The following is a 24,285-nucleotide window of genomic DNA, read 5'->3' as shown; positions in this document are numbered from 1 at the left end:
CTCTCTCTCTCTCTATGTCTATCACAAATAAATAAATAAATAAATAAATCTTAAAAAAAATACTATGAAGATGCAGATGTCTCTAAAAAATATAATTTTAAAAAATGTGTTCATAAATTTGCTAATCTACTACAAGATGCTGATATATTCCAGACAGTTCACAACTTTCTGCTTCCTAGTTTTCACTGGAAAATAAAAGTTTCTAAAGGTTAAAATTTATAATCCATATATAAAAATAAGCCTATTAGAAACAAGAATGAAAGAAAACAACTTTGTATACAAAGTATGAGAGGAGAATGGGATGCGTTTTTTTTTTTGGGGGGGGGGGGGATGCGTTTTTTATATGAAGAGAATGCAAAGAATGTAGGATGTGTTTTTATTAAGGAAAAAAAAAAGGAGTAAAATGACTGGTTATCCCAGAATGAGAAAGAAAAAAGGAATAAAAAATAATCTAAATAGATACAGAAAGTTGTAGAAGACTTGTGAAGAAATTTCATGTTGGATGGCCAAAGTTAGCTAAAATTAAATGGATTTATAAATTATAAATATATAATATGTAATGATTGTAATTTATATTTTATATAAATATATTTATTATATATAATTTATATTCATATATAGTTACAAAGTTTTCCAAAACTGAGTTGAATAATATAACACAAACCACACTTTTTTTCTCTGTTAAAAGAACAAGGTTTCTGAGAGTGTTAGTCTGCTTTTAATAAGAGATTATGAAAGGTTTTTCTTTACCTTATATATATTTTGTCTAGGAAACAAAGATTCCATATCTTATTAAAATAACTTCTTGTGTTTCACTTTGTTTTTATCAGATTTTTGATTGCTTAGGAAAGCAATCTTTTTAATATTTAAAGAGTTAAGGTATTTTTTTAAACAACTATGTGCTTTCTATATTTGCTTTTGAAATCTTTTTGTCACTTTGGTTGAATAGATGACTAAATATTATTTCACAATGATTTGTGATCCTATTTAATCAAATGAGGTTTTTGTTGTTTTTTTTGAGAGAGGAAAAGAGAGAGAGAGACAGAGGCAAAGAGTGGGGGAGGGGGACAGGGAGAGAGAATTTTTTTTTTTGGAGGCCTTCAAATTATTTATTGGTGTTCAATTTGCCAACATATAGAATAACACCCAGTGCTCATCCCATTAAGTGCCCCCCTCAGTGCCTGTCACCCAGGGTAGAGAGAATCTTAAGCAGGCTCCATGCCCAGCCCAGAGCTCGATATTGGGCTGGATCTCACAATCCTGAGTTCATGACCTGAGCTGAAATCAGGAGTCAGACACTTAACTCACTGTGCAACTCAGGAACCCCTAATTAAGTGATTTAAACCTTTTGACAGTTTTTATAGACTTTGTGAAATCAAATTCTAAATGAAGTCTTTTTGACCTTGAACTAACTTTGGGATATTTCCAAGGCTCCCTGGAAGATCCCTGGATGATCTCAAAGTTCTTTTTCTCTTTTTATAAAAAGGGAGACATTAAGCTATAGATTTTTCAAATGTTAAATTGCATGGGAAACATTATCAAGTGAAGAGGATGCTTAATCTTCTTAGGTTGTATTTGAATGGATATATTATTAATATAAATGTTCCAGAAATTGCGTAGAACTCCTAGGAATCTGATATGCCCTGATATAATGTTACCAATTATTTTTAAATGTTGTATGCCACAAGAATAGCCAAACTTACCTGTCAAGCACATCATTTTTTAAAATAGTGAACTCTTTAACCATGGCTATTTTTAAGTCTTTTGTCATTCACAGACAGTTACTGTTTTACAGTGAATTCTTCTATGAAAACATTTACAATCAACTACAAGCCAAAATGCTTTGTTTTCAAGGAGGTTCATGGAAAAGACACTGACAAGTAGTCTAGAATACAAGTTTCTGCTAACTTTAAGATCATACCACTTAACTAGGTAAGAATTCCTGGCATGCTATGTAGAAACTGATGGATTCATAAAACTGCTAAACCAAGAGCAAGAAAACAAGAATTGATTACATGGGACTAAATCAACTAATGGAGATGATTACAATTTTTATGACATTATTTGCAACATTTTTGGTTCTAGAATGTTTTGCTTTCCAAATTTAAAGTACCCCTTCTCTCCTTTCTTTTAAGACACTATATATAGATAGGTAGGTAGGTAGATAGACAGATAGATAGATAGGTTCCTGAGGTGCACAGTGAATTAAGTGTCCAGCTCTTGATTTCAGTTCAGGTCACAATCTCAGGGTTATGAGATCCAGCCTGATACCGAGCTCTGTGTTGGGCATGGAGCCTGCTTAAGATTCTCTCTCTCCCTCCCACCTTTCTTCTGTCTCTCTCACTCTCTCTCTCTCTCAAAAAAACATATCTATATATCTATATCTATACATATGTATGTGTGTATATTTATATATGTATGTATATATATAGAGAGAGGCATATATATATATATATATATATATATATGCTTTTCACAATTTGGTAACCTTTTGTAAACTAAAATTAAACATTTATCATTTTCTTTCTGCTGATCCTTTCAGAATTAAAGACAAAACAAAACAACAACAAAATCCCTTATTGAGTATACTCATTTTTATGGCAGTGTAGGTATTTGCATAAATTCAATAAAAATTTATTCTCTTCGTAACAGGATGCAATTGGATAAATCCTTGGCTTGGCTTCTTGCCCTGAAGGGGTGTTTAAAGATCTAATCTGAGATTTATTACCAGACAGTTTTTAGGAAACTAAGGTTTGATTTGTAGAGCCAATAAAACCGTTTGAAGTACCAAAGCTTAGACTGGAATATCATATTTGAAAATGTGCATAAAATCACTATTCTGCTGCACTTCTATAAATAACAAGCTAAATGTAATGAGACTAGACTTATTTTACAAACAGTCTTATTGTGATCATCTTTGGTAAAAATGAAGTGACTATGAAGAGAAAAATTATGTTTCAATAGAAAACTACAGCATACCTGTAGCAGATTCTAGTCCTGTTCATTATCTTTGAGATTTTGTTATCTATCTGTAAACTGTAATGGATCCTGAATTCTTCTAGTTTCCTCCAACATCTGGCTACAACTTTCCAAACTAACATTTCCAATTGTCTCTTACCCTTCTGTATAAAAACTAACATTGCCCTTTAACCCAAGCCCTACAACCTAAAGCCAGGCAACTTGATATAAACTTCAGAGAGATCACCATGACAGATCATGTACAGACAATCTTCCTGCCTATTTCTATACAGGCCACTCATAGCGTTCACCCGAACACCTAATGACATCATCAAAGTCATTCAAACTGCAAACCAGGAAAATCTAACAGATTGAAACTGCCATCCTCCCTCTACTATCTATAGGTATTTTGAGCTCAAATCTAGGAATTTTCTTTACTGGCTGCTCTCTAGACTCAGAAACTGAGTTTGTAATTTGCTCCAATGATTAATTTTTATATTTCTTGTGTTTCCATAGAAATGCCTGATTGCTCATACCTTATAGAGGCCTAACTTAGGTGGAAGCTCATATGTAATACTCATGAAATAAGACATTCTCACGTTCATCCTAAGTAATCATAACATGATCCAATAGTGTAAGGCACAAACGCAATATTAAAAATTATTTTCCACCAGGTCTAATAACCTTTCTGTGATCATTCCAAAGAAGACATTAAAACTTAAAGACTTAACTTAATGGAAAAGACACCAACAAAAGATCGCTTTTAAATCTTTTTAGGATTTTGCAGATCTCTTCTGCAAAATCCCTACAATTACAGCAAAAATCTAGAAATTCTCTAGCCAGAGTTATATTAGACAATTGCACAGCCTTAGATACCCTAACTGCTTAACAAGGAGATGCATATGCTCTGTTTTTTTTTTAATTACCATGTTAATAAATTAGGAGTTATTACCCCAGTTTAAAAGATCTTAAAGATCAGGGGCGCCTGGGTGGCTCAGGGTGTGATTCCGGAGTTTTGGGATTGAGTCCCACATCGGGCTCCCCATGGGGAGCCGGTTTCACCCCCTGCTTCTCCTTCTGCCTCTGTCTCTGCCTTCTCTCTGTGTCTCTCATGAATAAATAAAGTCTTAAAAAAAAACGATCTTAAAGATCAGATGTCAATTTTTCATCAAATGGGTTATGCTTCTTCCACTGGTTCATTTATTTAAAAGATTTTTATTCATTTAAAAAAAAATTACTTATTTATTAATTCATGAGAGACACAGAGAGAGGCAGAGACACAGACAGAGGGAGAGGCAGGCTCCTTGCACAGAGCCCGACATGGGACTCGATCCCGATGTGAGATCATGCCCTGAGCCAAAGGCAGAAGCCCAACCGCTGAGCCACCCAGACGTCCCAGATTTTATTTATTCATGAGAGACACGGGGGGGGGGGGGGGGCAGAGACACAGGTAGAGGCAGGGAGCCTGATGCAGGACTCAATCCGGGGACCAGGATCACCCCCAAGCCAAAGGCAGGCGCTAAACTGCTGAGCCACCCAGGGATCCCCGCCACTGGTTTACTTGGATGGTTAAATCTTAGCTCCTGGGAATCTCTGCTCCCAATAATTTTCCAATCCTTGTCTGTTATTTTCCTCTTAGACATCATATTAACCTCACTAGTTGTAGGAGTGCTGACAACACTGACTCCATCTTTGGCCCTCCGTTTTGTTTATGCTGATGCAATGACCTCCTCAGGGCTACATGTTCCAGGCCTCTTGGACGTTAATGTGTGCCCTGACCAGAACACAGGAAGGCTTGTGCTGATCTTCCCTCAAGTGGCACACAGAAGGCGCACTTTAGATAACTAGTAGGCCAGACTGATGCACAAAAGGCACCACTTTAGATAAGTAGGATAGATGACTGGTGCATAGATGGAGCCTCTTTAGATAACCACCCTTTGACCTCACCACAATGCCCCTTGCACTATAAAAGCTATAGCCTAAGGTTTGGATTGGGTGGAGAACAGGTGCATAGCACCTGGATCATCTATCCACTGGCTCCCCCTTGTCAATAGTTACCCTGAATAAAAGGTCTGTGTAAACAGTATGGAGTGGCTTTATTTTTCAGCTTCAAAGCGCCTACTCGGTCTGGAGGGTACTTTACCTCTCCCACCTTCTAACACTGGTGCGTGGTATCCTCTTGAGAATTTTAAATGCCTTTCAGCAGCCACTCACGCACTACATGACATCCGTCAGGACTGCACAACTCAAGGAACTCCCTAATCCCACTGCCCATGTCTACGATGACTATGCAACTACACGACCGTGCAACCCAGTGACTACATCACTAGTGGGAGTGAAGGTAACAGTACACTGGCTCCCACTTTCAGCTTGCTGAGGGAATGACCAAAAGGGGGGGGGTGGTGTCTTTTTTTTTTTTTTTTTTTTGGTGAAAATAAAATGGGAGATCATGCTTGAAAATTCCCCCAACCCGTTAGGTGACATTTTATTTCATGAACATGAGCGAATTTAACAGGTTGTATTTCTCGCTAAGTTCCTCTGATAATCATCATGATCGTAATCATAATCTGATAATAGTCATAAGACTTAAATCGTCTCCCTGTTAAAACAGTGTAAGACAATCCCTTTTAACCAACCCCTTGCAGGTCTTTTAAGCTGTAGTAACCAGGCCTTGTGACAACCAATCACTGTGAAGGTTGAACCACCTGGTCGTTGTTTGTAAGTCATCCTTCAACGACATGAACTCTGAGATTCTCGTTTCTACCTCATTCTCATAGTTTTATCAGGTGAAGCTTCCTTGAAATTTCCTTTGACACCAGGCATCCCTCTAAGGGCTCTGCCCCTATTAAATGCGTTCCTCACTGCAGCTCTACGGGAGAGGCTCTGGCGCTGCGCGGATGCGGTGGGTCCGGCTACTGTCTCCATGGTTACCCAGCGGGCGGAGGGCCAGCCATCGCCGCCCCGCGAGCAGGGTGGGGCGCTGCCTCGGGAAATCGCTACCTATCCCAGTTACACGAACCGGTGAACCTTGCGAGAGCCACGTGTAGGGTTTTGTTTTGTTCCAAGGCGTTCAAGCTCCCGTCGGAAACAGGCCGCTGCCAGAACTGCTGGGCGCGGAGCTGCCGAGACCGACCTGCCCAGCAGCGCACCTGGCGCAACGGGCCTCTACGAAAAGACAACCGACACATCGGGACCCCAGGAACAGAGACACCAGCCGGGCCTTTCTCAGAGGTGCGGGGGTGGGGGAGCGGGCGGGGAGGGAGGGCGAGCCCAGAGCTCGGCTGGCGGGGCGGAGGGGAGGGCGGGGACCGGGTGGACTCACAGATCCAGGAGCTGACTGACCCGCCGCGAGCTAGGCATCGCGGCCGCCCCGGGGAGCCTCTTCCGCGGTCCCCGGGCCGCCCCAAAGCAGCCAGAGACCGTCCGTCAACTCCGGCCCCCGGCGCGACGCGTAGGCCCTCGTGACGTCACACGGCTTCTTCCGGCGACCGCGGCGCAGCCTCGCTCGTGACTACGGAGGGCAAGGAGAGAAGGGAAGGTGATAAAATGCAGAGCAGCCCTAACCTCGGTGAGGCACGCCGGGAGTTGTAGTTCTCCCGCCTCGCGGCTCCGCTTAGGGGCGGAGCCCAGCGCGCAGCCTAGGCGGGGCCACCTGCGGCGGCGTTCTGCTGGGAGGTCGCAGCTCGCTCTGCAGGGGTGGCGTTGCTGCCGCTCCGTGCGTTTGGGGGCGCGCACCGGAGACCCCCCCCTTGCATCGTGGACTCCATTAACGTGAAACGGAGACTTTTAGAGCAAACAGAACTGACCGCGGCTTCCCGAGTACTTTCTCTGAGGCATGTTCTGAGCTACGTGCTCTCAGTTCTTACCTACATTCATTTAATCCTGCGGAGTCGGAATTATTTAGCTTTATGTTACAGATGAGGACACTGCATGCCAGCAAAAAAGGCTCAGTAAGGATGTCATCGTGGGGGGCGGGGAGAGGGAATCTGTTCAAATCAGAAAGGATTCTGAAGAAGGGGCGCTATTCCCCAGGTGGAATTACTTCTCTTTGGTTAGTGATGCTGCAGAGTACCGGCTACTTTGTAGTGTTTTGCATTCTTCCTGGTGGATTATTTTTTTGTTTATGTGTCTGTCTGCCTTTTGTAAGCTCCTGGAAGTTGGAACCCGGTTTTGTTCCTCTTTTCAGGATGCTACTCCTTCGGTCTATACACATTTATCAAGCACTGAAGGAGGGTAGAGATAGTGCTGGTGCTGAGGGGTCAGTGGTGAACACATGCAGCAGACCAATAGAAGGGCAATGAGAATAACTGTTAAATGCTAAGATAAAGTTAGTTCTGTGCAAACACCCATGCATGAGTAAGGGGGGGCAGTTCAGAGAAAACTGTGGTCTCAGGGACTACAGACAGTTTAAGGTGGTGGCTACAATGGGGAGTGCTGGGAGATGAATCTGAAGCAGAGGCTGCCAAACTTTTTCTATAAAGGGCCAGAGAGTAAAGATTATAGGGTTTTGTGGATCATACTGTCTTGGTCACAGCTACTCAACTTGAAGCTCAAAAGAAGCCATAGTATGAACGGGTGGAGCTGTGTTCCATAAATTTTTTTTTTTTTTTTTTTTTTTTTTTTTTTTGTGGACATTGAGGTTTGGATTTCATGTAGTGTTCACTGTCATGAAATATTATTCATGTTTTGGTTTTGCAACCATTTAAAAACGTAAAAGCTTTACATTGCAAACTACATTAAAACAGGCAGTAGGCAGGATTTGGCTGGCTGGTGGTGTGTCCTCTTCTGATCAGAAAGCCAAAACGGGGCCTGATGACCTGTGTTATGTTAAACAATTTAGGCTTTGTCTGGAGGACTTTGGGTGGAGTCATAGGTAGGTTTTAAGCAAGGATAGGGCATGCATGGGAAAAATGAGTTTTAGAAAAGAACTCTAGCTGTTACATGTTAAAAGAACTGTAGATGTCACAGGTGAAGACCAGAGAGGAGTCTTTTGATGATAGCTTAAGCTAAAGTAATCGCAGTGCAATGGACAAATTCAAGAGGTAATGGAAGTAGAACTGATAGGATTCAGAGGTTGGTGGGGGTGAGGGAAAGTGAATGGTCAAGACTAACTTCTAGGCTTTGGGTTCAGAGAATTAGGTGGCATATGGTGGTGCCATTTATTGCACTAAGAGGATTGCAGGATTTTTTTTTCAAGAGGAAAGTATTTAAGTGTCAGCCCTTGTGGCTTTTGAAGTATCTATGGAAAATGTAGGCCTGGAACTATAGATCTGCTAATTGTGCTGGTTTGCTCTGAAAGAAGAGATTGAGTAGCCGTGATGATACATACATTTACTTATTAATACAGTAACATTTTTGGGAAGAGTCATCTGCTGTTCTGGGAGCCTGTTAGACCTTGGAAGACCATAGGAGGAGAGCTCGACAGAACAGATAAGGGTAGGACTTCATGGTCTTTCCTACTGTTGAGTGCTGCACAGCTGTACCTTGGGGGTCTTCCCACTGATCACTTGATTCTTCAAGACTAGGAAAATACAGATCATTGCCCTGTTATTATGAGATGTTCAGCTTTAGGTGCCAGAATTCTTCTCAGTAGTCAAAGGAAATCATAGCTTTTGTTTTTAAGAAAATAATTATATAATGAAGTAAGATGACAAAGCCCTATTTATTTCTAGCCAATTATTTTAAAGGTCAAAGATGGGTGCATCATATCACAATTCCTAGAACTATTTTTTCCTTCAAAGATTGATTTACGTATGTTAGAGAGAGGGAGCAAGGGTGTGACAGCAAGAGTGGGTGGGGCATAGGGCGAGGGAGAGTCCCGAGCAGACTCCGTACTGACCATGGAGCCGGACTAAGGGCTCAATCTCACAATCCTGAGATTAGGACCCTGAGGTCATGAGTGGAAACCACGAGTCAAATGCTCAGCTGATTGTGCCATGCAGGCACCCGTCTTATAACTGTTTTGATTATGATTTCCTGGAGATTTTAGGACCTGTAGTATCTACAAACTAGCCTCTCAGGTATTTAGCATAACTGTATCAAAAATTTATTTTGAGTTTGTTTCTACTGAATAAAATCTGATGTATGCTGTGGTTGCCTTGACATTCTTATTTCATCCCTCTCTTTTTAATTTATTTTTTAAAGATTTTATTTATTTATTTATTCACGAGAGACATAGAGAAAGAAGCAGAGCTAGAAGCAGGCTCCCTCTGGGGACCCTAATTTGGGACTTGATCCCAGGATCTGAGCTGAAAGCAGATACTCAACCACTGAGCCACCCAGGTGCCCTATCATCTGTACCTTTTTTTTTTTATTTATTTTTTTTAATTTTTATTTATTTATGATAGTCACAGAGAGAGAGAGAGAGAGAGGCAGAGATACAGACAGAGGGAGAAGCAGGCTCCATGCACTGGGAGCCCGACGTGGGATTCGATCCCGGGTCTCCAGGATCGCGCCCTGGGCCAAAGGCAGGCGCCAAACCGCTGCGCCACCCAGGGATCCCCTCATCTGTACCTTTTTTTTTTTTTTTTTTTTATCTGTACCTTTTTTAATAGCAGCCATCTAGTTTGGAGAACTGACCCTCTCTTCAGAGGTCTAGTTTAAGGCTAATTGGTGATTACTGCAGTGATTGATTTAAGGGTTAGCAGGCTTTAACCAATCAAGAAGTCACCATATGCCCTCAGCCACCGGGATGATGAGTTCAAGAATGGGCATATGGGCATGTGACCCATTCAAGACCAGTAAAAAGCAGGAAAAATTTTGCTGCAGGCTTTTGGGAAAGAAGTTTTCTCAAATATATGACAATGCTTTGTGAATCAGTATTCTACGAATTGTCAAGTTAAAGGACGTTATATAGAGGAAGAGAATCACAGAAGAACAACTAGGTTCCTGATGAACCATGCCTGAACACCACCCCTCTTCACTATTGTTAAAAGACAAAAACAAAACAATTTAGCAACGAGTTTGATGTTCTTTATTTGGAAAACATCCATGGATTGGGGAAATGCCATGCCCCACAGCAGTGGAGTACTCTTCCTGAGGGATGTTTGGGCAAGAGCAAGTTTTATAGTGTTTGAAGCAACAATGAGAAAAAAAGGAATGATTGGCTAGGGGGTCAGGGATTTCCTTATAAGGCTAGCAGGTTAATCGGGGAATAAAGGGAGAATATTAGGCTTAAATTGATTGGCTAGAGTTGCATATCTGAAAACAAGTAAATCATTACAGATTCTTGGCAGTTGGGGATTGGCTGGCTGGATATACTGCACTCTGGTGAAGCAGAGCATTTATAGAAAAGTGAAAGTTATCTTTTTTTTTTTTAAGATTTTATTTATTTATTCATGAGAGTCCTGGAGAGAGAGAGAGAGAGAGAGAGGCAGAGGGAGAAGCAGGCTCCATGCAGGGAGCCTGACAAGGGACTCGATCCCAGGTCTTCAGGATCAGGCCCTGGGCTGAAGGCAGCGCTAAACCCTTGAGCCACCTGGGCTGCCCTGAAAATTATCTTAGTTCTGGTTTGCTGATGTGGCAACCTGGGCAGGAGTGGCTTCATCTTTCACTGTCACACAATTTAGTTAATTCCCTTTGTTATTGATAAAATCAGTGGTGAATTTTCTGTTTCTTGCTGCTAAAACATCCTAACAATTATATATTCATAGCAGGAGTCACCAGCATACAAATGGAAATTGGGGGGGCCTGGCTGGCTCAGTCAATAGAGCATATGGCTCTTGATCTCAGGGTTATGGGTTCAAGCCCCATGTTGGGTGTAGAAATTACTTAAATAAATAAATAAATCTTAAAAAAATATATCAATGAAAATTGAAGGTATGAGAAATGATGAGCTCACCCGTCAGATGTATGTAGAATGAGAACAACAAGTCCTTGGAAAGGTAGCTGGGAACAGCAATTGACTGGCAATTGACACTGAGAAGGAACAGCCAAAGAGGTAGGGGAAAAAATGGTGGGTGCTACAGAAGATACACATGACCAGAATCGTCATATGCTGAAGAGATGTCAACTAATATAATACTTGAAGATGGTTTAGCCGCAAGAAGATCATCAAGGGTCCTTGAGGGGGTGGTGGAGGATACAGTGTGATTATAATGGGAGAAATGAATGGTAAGTAAGGAAATGAACACACAAGTAGCCCAACTCTCATTTACAATAGATACTTGTTCAAATGAATTGCTGCTTCTATTAAGACTCATGCTGAGAAGAAAAGGAGACTGTATAAAGATATAGCTCTAAACAAGGTAAAATGGGATAATTCAGAACTATTATTTATGGACCTTCTAGGTATGAATCATGGTAAACACCTGATCTCATGTAGTTGTCAATCAAGTCTGAGATAGCATGCTATCTTATAGATGAAGTTGAGGCTCATTTAAATAAACGAGTCTGTCAGACTCCAAAGATCATGCTGTTTCTACTTTATTTGGGTGCTAGGAGAGAGGCTTATGGTATGTTCAAGATCATCAGAACTTGCAAAGCACCTTTTCAAAAAATTATTAGGTTTTTCAAGGTGGTGATAGTAGAGCATTAAACCAAGGCAGGACCTGTACGACTGCACCATTGGTCCACCCATGAAGTTGGCCTTGGTATATCCAGGACTTCCCAAGAAAATCAGTTTCAACTACTGACTCTGTAACTCTTTGTCAAAATAAGATTGAGACAAATGTGAACACAGGGAAACCTAAAAAAAAAAAAATTTGAAGTAGAATTGATGTATATTAGTTTCAGGTGTACAACCTGGTGATTGGACAGTTATATACATTACGAATGCTCATCATGGTAAGTATAGTTACCATCTATCACCATACCAAGCTATTACGATATTATCGACTATATTCTCTGTGCAATACTTTTCATCTCATGGCTTACTTCTTTTGTAACTGCAGGTTTGTACCTCTTCATCCCCTTTTACCTATTTGCCATTTAGGAAAACATTTTCACTAGCAGTTCAGAAATAGTGGCTCATCCCATAGAAGAGGAGGAATTTATAGCACTGACGATATAGCAGATATTTATAGCTCAGATATGGCAGTTGACAATTCAGATTGGATAAGAACAAGATGTTTCTGTCTTTTTGTAAGGAAAACAGGATGTTCTTATTTTTGTGGCTTATCTCAAGAGGCAAAGCTTTCAGGATTTCCTGTTAGTGCTTTTAGGAGGTTCCTGTTATTCATGGTTTATCTTGGAATGCAAGGTTATTAAAAATAAAAGTTTTCTGGTGCATAGTAAGTGATTTGTGGACAGCACTAGGCTAAGGGCAAGATGTTATGTTCCCATTCTCCCCTCTTTGCTTGCTGTGCCCACTTCATTATTGTGGTTTCCTCTAGCTGGGGACCTCTTCCATTTCCTACCCTAGCTATCATCTAAAGAAGACTTACAGTGTGATTTTCTAGGCAGCTTATATAAGAATAATAAGCAACATTACTTACCTTAAATCATGCTATTTATTCCTAGTTATATGTGTAGAAAAATATCTAATAAATGTATACATATAAAATGATTAAGCATATTACTGTATACGTATGTGTATATACATATACACACAGTTGACGTTGGACAACGTGGGTTTAAACTGCACAGGTCTACTTATATGTGGATTTTTTTTAGTACAGTACTGCAAATGTATTTTCTCTTACGATTGTCTTAATATTTTCTTCTCTCTAGCTTACTTTGTTGTAAGAATATAGTATATAATATATACAACATACAAAATATGTGTTGACTTTATATTTTGGTAAGGTTCCTTAATAGTAGAATATTAGTAATTAAGTTTCAGAGGAGTCAAAAGTTACACATGGATTTTTGACTGTTGGTGTGAGGCGTCTTGGGGCCCCTAACCCTTACACTGTTTAAAGGTCAACTGTGTGTGTGTATATGTATGTATGTGTGTATACATATGTATATGTATGTATGTAATAAGTTAGGTTCTTCACTTTTAAACCTTACTGCTCATATTTAGATTCAAAATAGCAATTGCTCTTCCTCTTCCTTTTTTTTTTTTTTTTTTTAGATTTAATTATTTGAGAGAGAGCGCGAGAGCACATGTCAGGGGGGCATTGGGGGAGCAGAGGAAGAGGAGAGAGAGAATTCCAAGCAGACTCCCTGCTGAGCGTAGAGCCCAACACAGAGTTCAATCTGAGAGCTTGGAGCATGATCCAAGATCATGACCTGAGCTGAAATCAAGAGTCGGATGGTTAACCAACTGAGCCACCCAGGCACCCTAGCAATTGCTCTTGTAATATTAATTTTCAGTTCAATGTAACTTATACATTATCATTTACTACTAACCCTGGATCATTTCAGTTGGGTATTGTTAGTGTTCAGACTAGGTGCAAGATGGAACCACTTATGCTAAGCCCACATCAGCAAACTAGAATTGAAAGAAATTTCTATGCTTGGCTCTCCCAGAGAAAGAGAGCCAACCAATCAGTGCTTGGCCTCAGCCAACCAATCAGTGCTTGCCTGCCCAGCACAAGTCATCTGACCTTGCTCCCAGACTCTCCTTTGCTCCATATAAGGGAAATAATCCTGCGTTAACCAATCAGCAAATGCCAAGTATAACTTCTTTGTTCCTTCTCACTTTGGTCTGTAAACATTTCTTGCCTTGCATGGTTCATTAGTGCTCCTTTCTATCTGCTAGACTGGATGTTGCCCCATTATGAATTGCTGAATAAAACCTCCTAGATCAGTAAATTGTGGGAAATTTTCTGTTAACAGTATCAAGGATAATTGTGAACACTTACTGCGTGGTTAGAATAATCCTTGCACACAGTGAGTATTTTACAAGTTCTAGCTCATTTCACCCTTTAAAAAAACCCCTCTTTGATAGGTATTTTTACTGTTATCATACCCATTTTCCAGACAAGGAAACAGGCCCAAAGAGATTAAGAAACATGACGAAGTTCATGTGTTTAGTTAGTGGTAGAGCTGGGATTTGAAGCCAAACAATTAGGCTGCAGAGCTGGGTTCTTAATACTATATGGTTGTCCCTACACCTTTAAAATAAAAACTCTTGATAGTTCTTGGTAATCCTAAAATATAGTTATCAGGGATGTAAAACTAAAGGATATCTTAGCTACATCTTAATTTTGCAGTTTAGGCAACTGTTTCAGAAGAGTTGATTTCTCAAGATTTCTGAGCAAAGATGGGACTAGAGTATATTTGCCAATCCCTTGTCCAGTACATTTCCTAAACTTGATCTTTAGGTTATAACTCTGAAGGGGGCTGAAAACAAACAGAATAAAGAGAAGCCAAACGAGTGACTTCTTTATTATTCTACTAGTGCAGGTTATTTCCAAGTGGGAGTGTCCTTAATCCATGACAAAGTGAAAATAATGTATATTCTTTTTATTTAATTTCTTTTTATATCTCATGTCTTACTCCAAATTGGAAACAACAATGCCATGCTCATGAATTTTTGTGCATTGTTAAAATTTTCCATTAAGTAAACCCTTGATTTAATTTGAGGCATAAAATGTATGACTCAGGATCCTTGCAGGAAACAGCTGGGCAAGTTCAAGCAGGTTAGGCAAGGAGACATTAATAAAGAGGCTGTTTATAAGGGTGTGGACAGGATTAAGGGAAAGTAGGGATAAGGGTGGTTTAATACCCTTAGACTAGCAATAGCAGGAAGCCCTTACCTCTCTTAGTCCTGAAAGCAGGGAACGAACAGTTACCAAAACCTGAAGAGAGTGGCTATATGTAAGGCCACCTACAAGGAGCTATGGCTTTTGGGAACCAAAAAGGGAAGGGGTGCCCAGCTGGGAAGGATCCTGGAAGAATAGATACTCTAACCCCATTCTCCATCCCCCTTTTGATCTCCCAGTGCTTCTGCTTATAGTTTCAACCCACCTATAAGTTAGAGGTCAAGAAATCCCAGTTTGTCTGTCTATAAAAATCAGTCTCTTAAAGCCCTGAGTAGAGAAGGATAGACTGGAAAATAACCAATTTATAAGCTACTGGTTTTTAGATAAAAAATATCACAACAGTTTGAAAATTAGAGTAAGAGCTCAGTCTGAGCCAAAGTAATAATTGTTAGTGTTTAATAACAATGAGGGGGATGGCAATCTCTCATCAAGATGCTGAGAGCCGGGACAATGACAGATTAAGCCCTGTCTTTTTCTCGTTAGCTTCATTGGTTATTTTTATTTTTATAAAGTTATGCAATTCCTAACTCAAATTTATTGGTCATTTGCAAATGGAATCAAATGCCTATCATTTCTATTGGATAGACTTTAAGAAAATCCATTAATGACATTTATTTAAATATTCGATCCTTATTATGTGCCAGGCAGAATATATCAGTAAACAAACATGTCCTCTTGGAGTTTACTTTTAAGTGTGAGAGCAAGAAAGCAAGCACATGAAGAAAACAATGTGTAGAGATAAGGACTATAAAGAACAAGTTAGGATGGGGGCAAAAGGTTACTGGGGAGAAAGGGAGAAGGAAGGGGAGAGACAGGGGGATTAGTTTTGCTTTGGTTGTCAAAGGAAGGCATCTTGAAGGCTGTAACATTTTTGCTGAGACCTGTTAAAAGATAAACTAAGGGATATTAAAAGGTTTATCAGAGCAAAAATTGATTGGAATTAGGCAGTGCCAAACCAAACATAGTTATGAGTGCCGAGCCAACAGAATTCAGGGGAAAGACTTATTTAGACAAAGTACAGAAGTGAAGAAAGGAAATTATTTGGCTATTTATTAGTCTAGTTGGCTTTTAGTGATTAATTATCCTTAGTGTTTTGATATTGGAACATTGAGGCATTTATAGGCTTAGATTTGGGTTTGCACATGTAGGCCAGTGTGGCATTAGAGCCACCTCAGTCTAATGGACTACTTGTTTAATTAATATAACAGATTTGAAGGATAAAAGGAGCTAACCACTCTGAGATCCAGAGATGGAAGAGAAAGGCTCTGATGCAAGAATTGTGCTTGGTAAAGTTGGAAAGATGAAAGGAGCAGGTGGAGGGTGTCCCCAAGGAAAGAGAAGAACTATGGTGTAGTAAGTAGCGTGTGTATCCATAGGCCCTTCAAGCCTGGGACTCTGAAGGTTTCAATTCCGGGTTGCCATGGTGGTAATGAGAGCACTCAGAATCTGAGATTCTTAAATCTCAGAACCATGGAACCTGCGGGTGGCTAAGTGCTTAGGCTCTAACCTCAGAATCTGAACCCTTATTTTTGCCTAAGGTGAATTTAAGTTGTGATTTATAATATATATGTGTATATATATATATATTTGTGATTTATAATAATAATACAAAATTTATACATATTTGGCCTTCATGTTGTTCCTGGTACAGAACTCTTAAAATTCTTGGGGTTTCCTAAGAGCAATGGAAGTATCTTTTGCTTATAGTATTTGGTCTTTTGTCCTTGGTTCCTAAAATAGCTCCAAAGCCTTAAAGGTGAAAGGAATAGGGGATCCCTGGGTGGCTCAGCGGTTTAGTGCCTGCCTTTGGCCCAGGATGCGATCCTGGAGTCCCGGGATTGAGTCCCATGTCGGGCTCCCAGCATGGAGCCTGCTTCTCCCTCCTCCTGTGTCTCTGCCTCTCTCTCTCTCTCTCTCTCTCTCTATGTCTATCAAAAATAAATAAATAAATCTTAAAAAAAATTTCTCTTTCCAGAAAAAAAAAAGTGAAAGGAATATGTCCTGTTATTCATAACAACCCCCTTTCAACCACACTTGAATTTATGTTAATGCAGTGACTTTTGGAAAGCCCCCTAAGGATGCAGGCTTGGTGTCAGGGGAACCAACCTGATTAGAAGGTTGGAACTTTCAGTACCATCCTTCATCTCTGGAGAGGGGAGAAGGGCTGAAGGTTAAACCAGTCACCAATGACCAATGATTTAGTCAATCATACCTGTTTATGCAGCCTCCATAAAAACTCAAAAGAACAGGTTTGAAGAGCTTCTGCATTGGTGAACACATGGAGATTTGGGGAGGGTGGTGCACCCAGAGAGAACATGGAAGCTCCCTAAAACTTGCCCCGTGTATTCCTTATATCTGGCTGTTCTGAGTTATATTCTTTTGCAATAAATTGGTAATCTAGTAAGTAAAATGTTTTCCTAAGTTCTGTGAGCTGCTCTACCAAAGTATTTGAACCCAAGAAGGGATTCATAGGAATCTCCGGTTTATAGCCCGTAGGTCTGAAACATAGGTGATAACTTGTACTTGTGATTGGCATCAGGTGTGAGTCTGGGGAGGGATTTGTGAGTCTTTAACCTGTGGGATCTGGCACTATCTCCAGGTAGATAGTGTCAGAATTGAATTAAATTGTAGGACACTCAGCTGGTACTGCAGAATTGCTTGATGTGTAGAAAACCCACACATCTGGTGGCAGAAATGAAGTAGTGTACAGATGGTCCCCAATTTATAATGGTTCAATTTATGATTTTTCAACTTTATGGTGGTGTGAAAGCAATATGCGTTCAGTAGGAACTGTACTTCATGTTTTGAATTTTGTTCTTTTCCCAAGCTCATGGTATGTGGCATCATTTTCTTTTGCTGGGCAAGGGTGAAAGGCCATAGTTCCCAGTCAACCACGATTACGATTACGAAGGTAGACAACTAACCCTTTAATATTCAATAAATTACATGGATATTCAACACTTTATTATAGAATAGGGTTTGTGTTAGATGATTTTCCCCTACTGTAGGCTAATGTAAGTGATCTGAGCATTTTTAAAGCAGGGTAGGCTAAGCTATAATGTTTGGTAAATTAGGTGTATTAAATGCATTTTCAACTTAGGACATTTTCAATTCATGTTTGTCAGGATGTAACCCCATCATAAGTTGAGGAAGATATATAGTAGTGGAATAAATATTGAGAGTGGAAGAGAACCACATGGAAGTGCATTTTCCTTAGACTGAATTTCTTAACTCCTTGGTAATTCAATTTCCTCACTTGTAAAATAAAGATAGTAATATTATATCTTATCCAAAATCCATGAGGACAATATGTCTGAGAATTTCTAAATTGTAGGATTTTAGAGTGTTATCATGGTGCATATATCAGGCATTATGAGATACCCCCATGGGGCTCTAGGGCAAATCAAACATGAATTTTTCTGCATTGAAAGGTATTCTGTTGTTTTTCAAGCAACAGAATAGCTTTTAATAGATGACATAAATGTTCAGCCATGTCATCGATGAATAGACATTTACATGTTCAATTGAATAAACTGGCTGCTTTGCTTTGATTAGTCCTACTTGAGTTAATTTAAATATTTCCATTTCTTCTGGTATTCATAGCTCTCTATACATTTTACAGAAGCTGGAGATGGATTTTTAATACTGTTTACCAACTGTACGGTTTTGATGGACACTTTAATCATGCAATACAACTGCAAAATCTACCACTGGGAACTATACAAGTCTTGAACCAAATTGAGAAAAGAAATTACATGAACACAGCCATTTTATGTTGATGTTAACTTGAGAAGAAAAAGAACCAAAAAAGTTCATAACACAATCATTTTTTCAAATAATTTTTCAAGTGTCATAATCTTCCTTAAATTAATACCCCATGTGGTAATTAATGTTTTTTGATCCTCTGTTGTTTTTGTTTTGCTACAAAATAACATTGCTAATTAGTAAACTAACAACTACATCTAAACCTTCTAAAATGATAAAGGACCAACATTCCTCCAAGCTTGCAAACCCTAAATTCCACTGGCAGCTGCCTTGTAGAATTTCATAGGCTTTTCAACATCTAAAGTATCAGAATGGATTATGAGCTATTATTATGTGAGAAAGCTCCTGGGACGTGGGATGGATTCAGTTCTCCTTTAGGCTGGACGACCACCCATCCAGAATGCTAGAAAACAAATTCAAGCACTGAACACAACATTTCTAAATAAACTTAGTCTGGGCAGACTCTTAGAGTGACCCCACAGTCCCCATTTCCTGGTGTTCACTCCCTTGTGGATCCCATCCCTTCAAGTGTGGGCAAGACCTGTGTTTGCTTCTAACTGAAAAATTTGGTAAAGGTAAGTGGATGTCTGTGATTGTATGCACATGATTATGTGCTTATGTTACATAAGATTGTAGTTTCCATCTTGCTGGAGGCTCAGTCTTTTTTACCCCTACCTCTTATCCTTGCTGGCTTTGAGGAAGTAAATGACCATGGTAGGGGATGCCATGCAGCAATGAATATGGGCAGCCTGTAGGAGCTGAGGGCAGCCTCTGGTTGACAGGCAGCAAACAAAGCACACATACACATGTACACACACACACACACACACACACACACTAAGCTAAAGCCCCCAATCCTACCACCTCAAGGAACTGAATTCTACCAATAACATGAGTGAGCTTGGAAGTGGATCTTTCCCCATTTGAACCTAGGGGAGACTGCAGCACCAGCTAACCCCTTGATTGAAGCCTTGTGAGACCCTAAGCAGAAGACTGAGCTTGGACTTCTGACCAATAGAAACTTAGAGATAGTAAATGTGTGTTGGTTTAAGTCACTAAGTTTGTAGTCCTATTGTTACATAGCAATAAAATTAATAAATGTATGGATATTCATACCTTTTTACCTCCTGATTTTTAAAAGTTATAAATAAAAAGCATTATAAGTAATCTAAATAGCCTCACATCTATTCAAGAGAAATTTTGCCACCAGAAGAATTTGGGCAGCAAATAGAGGAAAAGTCTGTTGGTTTTCGGTCTTTTGGGTTTCCAAATTAAGATAAGGGATTGTAGACTTGTACCGTATAACCTTATGAGGTTCCTGGGGGATGGAAGAAAATACTATGTGTTAAGGAGTTTGGAAAAGGATTTAGCGCATCGTAAGTACTCCATAAATATTGGCTATTATTATTATTATTAGAATCAGAGCTCCCGGGGCAGCAACCACTAGCAGGTAAGATCTTATCTGAAGGGCTTCTCCTGTGACTTACAGGGAGACGTTCCATTCTCCTTATGTGTAACATCTGGTCTACTTATTAAGCTGGTAATTTTCCATTGGATACAGCTTTAACAATAGATACTACCCTACTTAGTTTCTGTCTTTCTCTTTTGTGGCTGAGATTTACTATTTTGGGATTGGTTTGTTTGTTTGTTTTGGTCTTACCACAATTACAAGAAAGCATTTTAAAAAATCACTTTAAATTTATTGAATTGGGATCCCTGGGTGGCGCGGCGGTTTGGCACCTGCCTTTGGCCCGGGGCGCGATCCTGGAGACCCGGGATCGAATCCCACATCAGGCTCCCGGTGCATGGAGCCTGCTTCTCCCTCTGCCTGTGTCTCTGCCTCTCTCTCTCTCTCTCTGTGACTATCATAAATAAATAAATAAATAAATAAATAAAATTAAAAAAAATAAAGTTATTGAATTATAATTAATATACAATGTTATATTAGTTTCAGGTGTAAAACATACTGATTGAACAATTCTATGTATCACAAGAAAGCATTTTTATCAGAGCTAGTGCTATGCACCTTGCAGCTGGGCCTTTCTAACACTCTCCAGAGGTGCAAATGAGCATTTGTCAAGAACTGGCACTTGTCCAAAGCTGTGCAAGGGAGGGAGCCCAAGTCTATTTCATACACATAACTGAGGAACAAAAAGAAGGCCAGTGTTGCTGAAGTTTAAGGAAGGAGATCGGACAAAGAGGTAGGCAGAGACTAGATCACTTAGGGCCTTGATGATCATGAGGCATTAGATTTTACAGCTAACTGCATTTGGGAGCCCCTGGAAGTCTTTAAATAAGGACATGACAGTATGATAGGCATTGTTAACAGATCAATTTGGAACCATATATTTGGGGAAAATATCTGCAACACAAAGTAAAGAAGACTAGTATCTATAGTATAAAAAGTACTCCTACAGATCTATATGATAAAAGACAAAAAATGCAATTGGAAAATCAGCAAAATACTTGAATTAGCAGTTCCCCCAAAGAGGAAATCCAAATGGTCAGTAAATGTGTGAAAAATGTTCAATGTCATTAATCAACCAGGGAAATATGTGCTAAAACCACAATAAAATATAAGCCACTAGATTGGTAAAAGTAGAAAAAACCCAAAGAACTTTGACAATAGTAATGCAAATTCATCCTCTTGTGGTCAATGTTAAATCGATGTAACCATTTTGGAAAATAGAAGTTGTACATCTTCATGTTTAATTAATTGGAGTGGGGGGAATGGGAAAGGCATTAGAGGGAAGGGTAGGACAGAGGGAGAGGAGAGAGAGAGACTCTCAAGTAGATTCCATGCTCAGCGTGGACTGTAAGATCATGACCTGACCCCAAACCAAGAGTTGAACACTTAGCCGACTGACCATGTTTATTAAGACAGTCCAATATATACGTACATATGTATATGTATATATTGTGTATATATATATATAAAGATATAGATAAGAGAAAGAGAAATAGATCTTAGAGAAAGTCTTGCACTTTAGCATTAGGAGACACATATCAGAATGTTCATTGTAGCACTAGTAATAACCGAAAATAATCCAAAGTCCAAAAATAGTGTAATCTAATGATACTAGTTACAGTGTATTATATTATGAATTTTATTTTATTTTTTTTATTTATTTCTTTTTTTTAATTTATGATAATCACACAGAGAGAGAGAGAGAGGCAGAGACACAGGCAGAGGGAGAAGCAGGCTCCATGCACCGGGAGCCCGACGTGGGATTCGATCCCGGGTCTCCAGGATCGCGCCCTGGGCCAAAGGCAGGCGCCAAACCGCTGCGCCACCCAGGGATCCCTATTATGAATTTTATACAGAGCTCCAGCTATATCCATCAGGATTCAGCTCATGAACATAATATTGAACAAAACAAAGCAAGTCACAAAATAATACATACAGTGGGATTCCATTTATATAATTTCAAATTGATAAAATGAAACTATATTATTTAGGCATGTATATATCATGTGGTAAAACAGAAGTTAGGCAAGAGAGTGATTTTTTAAAAAAAGGATTGTGTTTATCTCAACAGGAAGGGACATGTGAGCAGGAAGCAGCCTTATATGGTACTAAAAGTGTCCCATTTCTATGAAGCACAAAAGTTTCTAATTTTGATGAAGCTCGATTTATCTATTTCTTTTTCTTTGGTTGCTTGTGCTTTTGGTGTTATACTTAAAAAAATCTTTCCTGGGGCACCTGGATGGCTCAGTCGGTTAAGTGTTCCATTCTTGATTTTGGCTCAGGCCATGATCTCACAGTCCTGAGATGAAGCCTCACATTGGGCTACGCTCAGTGGGGAAACTGGTTCTGATTCTCTCTCTTCTGCCCCTCCACACTCTTGCTCACTCACTCATGCTCTCTCTCAATAAATAAATAAACAAATAAACAAAATTTTAAAATCTTAAAAAAGAGAAATCCTTCCTAGGTCCACAGACACAAGTATTTATAACTTATGTTTTCTTCAAATAGTTTTATAGTTTAAGTTCTTACATTTAGATCTTTAGTCCATTCTGGGCTAATTTTTTGTATATAGTATGAGATAGTCCAACATCATTCTTTTGCAGATAATGTCCTATTTCTAAACCAGTGTTTAGATACATGGAAATTTACTTTACAATATATTGTATATACTCTTCTATGTGTAAAATATGTTTTATAGATTTAGAAATATAAATAGGAAAGAATTACTGGGATACTGTGTGGAGTACCTGTTTGTGGAGAATACATTATAGTGAAATGAAAGACAAATCAGGAACACTAGTTGGAATGTCTTATGGATTTTTGGCCGAAGTAACAGGGTAGATGTGCCATTTACTGAGGCAACAATGAATGCAGAAGGAGCAAGGTTTTGGGGGGAGAAACAAAATTATCTTAAGGATATGTTCAATTTGAGGAACTTTTCAACATCTAAGTGGAGAAGTCAAAAGGCAATCTGATATATGAATCTGGAGTTTAGAGAGAAAAGAGGGTCTACAGGTATATATCTGTGAGTCTCTGGCATACAGCTGTCATAAAGCTATGGAACTGGTTGATATTACATAGAGAGACAGTATAGATACAGGAGGGAAGAGCATCAAGGACTCAGCAGCATAGAGTGGTGGGCAGAGGAAGTGGTGGGTCCTTCCAAGGAGACTGAGAAGGAGCGGCCAGTAAGGAAGCAGAGGTATGTGGTTTCAGGAAATCTTAGAAAAGTGTTTCAAAGAGAAAAGAGTTGTCAAATACTGCTCAGAGATCAACTGTGATTTAGAGAACTAATTATTAGATTTGGCAAAGTGAAGATAGATGGTCAGCAAGTTTGATAAGAGATACTTGTGGAGGAAGCAGGCAAAAGCCTGATTGGCTTTACATAGTGCACTTGGGGAATTGAATACTCAGTGGCCACCATTTAGTTTGTTCACTTTCTTCTTTTCTACATTTTCTTTCAAAAAATAACAGGTGGCACAAATCTTTCCTTATAAAACAGTGTATGGGGGCATCTGGGTGGCTCACTCGGTTAAGCATCTGCCTTTGACTCAGGTCATGATCTCAGAATCCTGGTATCGAGCCTCACATAAGACTCCCTGCTCAGTGGGGAGCCTGCTTCTCCTTTTCCCTCTGCCTCTCCCCCTGCTTGTCCACTCTCTCTCTAATAAATAAATAAAATCTTAAAAAAAAATAAAGCAATGCATGTATTCCTTACTATGTGTAGCTAGCCAGTATCAGAACTGAATCCATTGTACCCTTTCCAGTTCATGTTATGGCTTATAAGTGATTGTCTAAATAAAAAATTTATTCTGAAACACTGGATTTTAGTAATAAAAAGTCCTCTAGTACTTCTCCTTATACCACACATATGCAAGAACTGATTGATTTTCTAGATATTAGCGATCAGTGGCTTCATGCAACTCTAAATAAAATATTTGCTAGCATGAGCACAGAACAGTAATTCCTCTTTCACATTAAATGCCATTGATGTTATACAATGTTAAATAAGTTGACAATGGAATTTTGCCAGTAGCTTGTTTTGCTTTCTCTGAGCATATTTTCTTTCTTTTTTTCTGAGAATATTTTCAATGACTTTCCAGCTAGTTTTTATAAACTGTTTGACAGGGATCCCTGGGTGGCGCAGCGGTTTGGCGCCTGCCTTTGGCCCGGGGCGCGATCCTGGAGACCCGGGATCGAATCCCACGTCGGGCTCCCGGTGCATGGAGCCTGCTTCTCCCTCTGCCTGTGTCTCTGCTTCTCTCTCTCTCACTGTGTGCCTATCATAAATAAATAAAAAATTAAAAAAAAAAAAAAAAATTAAACTGTTTGACAGCAGTGAGAACTACCTCATTTGGTATATAAGGAATACAACTCTGAATAAAATACTGGTAGTTTTGGAGGCACCTGGGTGGCTTAGTGGTTGAGCATCTACCTTTGGCT

The 24,285-nt window shown here is 39.5% G+C and overlaps 1 protein-coding gene across 4 annotated transcripts in view; it reads right to left on the bottom strand.

The window, feature by feature from the left end:
- AMN1 (antagonist of mitotic exit network 1 homolog) overlaps positions 1 to 6,461 on the bottom strand; it is a 58,246-nt gene extending 51,785 nt beyond the window's left edge. Inside the window, exon 1 of one of the 4 annotated variants that reach the window (XM_026000082.2) lies at positions 6,281 to 6,461. In XM_026000082.2, coding sequence (XP_025855867.1) covers positions 6,281 to 6,318 — 38 coding nt within the window. In that variant the 5' untranslated portion in view covers positions 6,319 to 6,461. Of the gene's footprint in view, positions 1 to 5,977 lie in introns of all 4 variants that reach the window. The other 3 variants (XM_026000084.2, XM_072765633.1, XM_026000083.2) reach the window with 3 other exon arrangements.
- Between the last annotated feature and the right edge of the window lie 17,824 nt (positions 6,462 to 24,285).

Source organism: Vulpes vulpes, chromosome 8, assembly GCF_048418805.1.
Source record: "Vulpes vulpes isolate BD-2025 chromosome 8, VulVul3, whole genome shotgun sequence".
In the NCBI taxonomy this organism is placed as follows: Eukaryota; Metazoa; Chordata; class Mammalia; order Carnivora; family Canidae; genus Vulpes; species Vulpes vulpes.
Note: the sequence above shows the minus strand (reverse complement) of the source record. Positions and strands in the feature narration are given on the sequence as shown.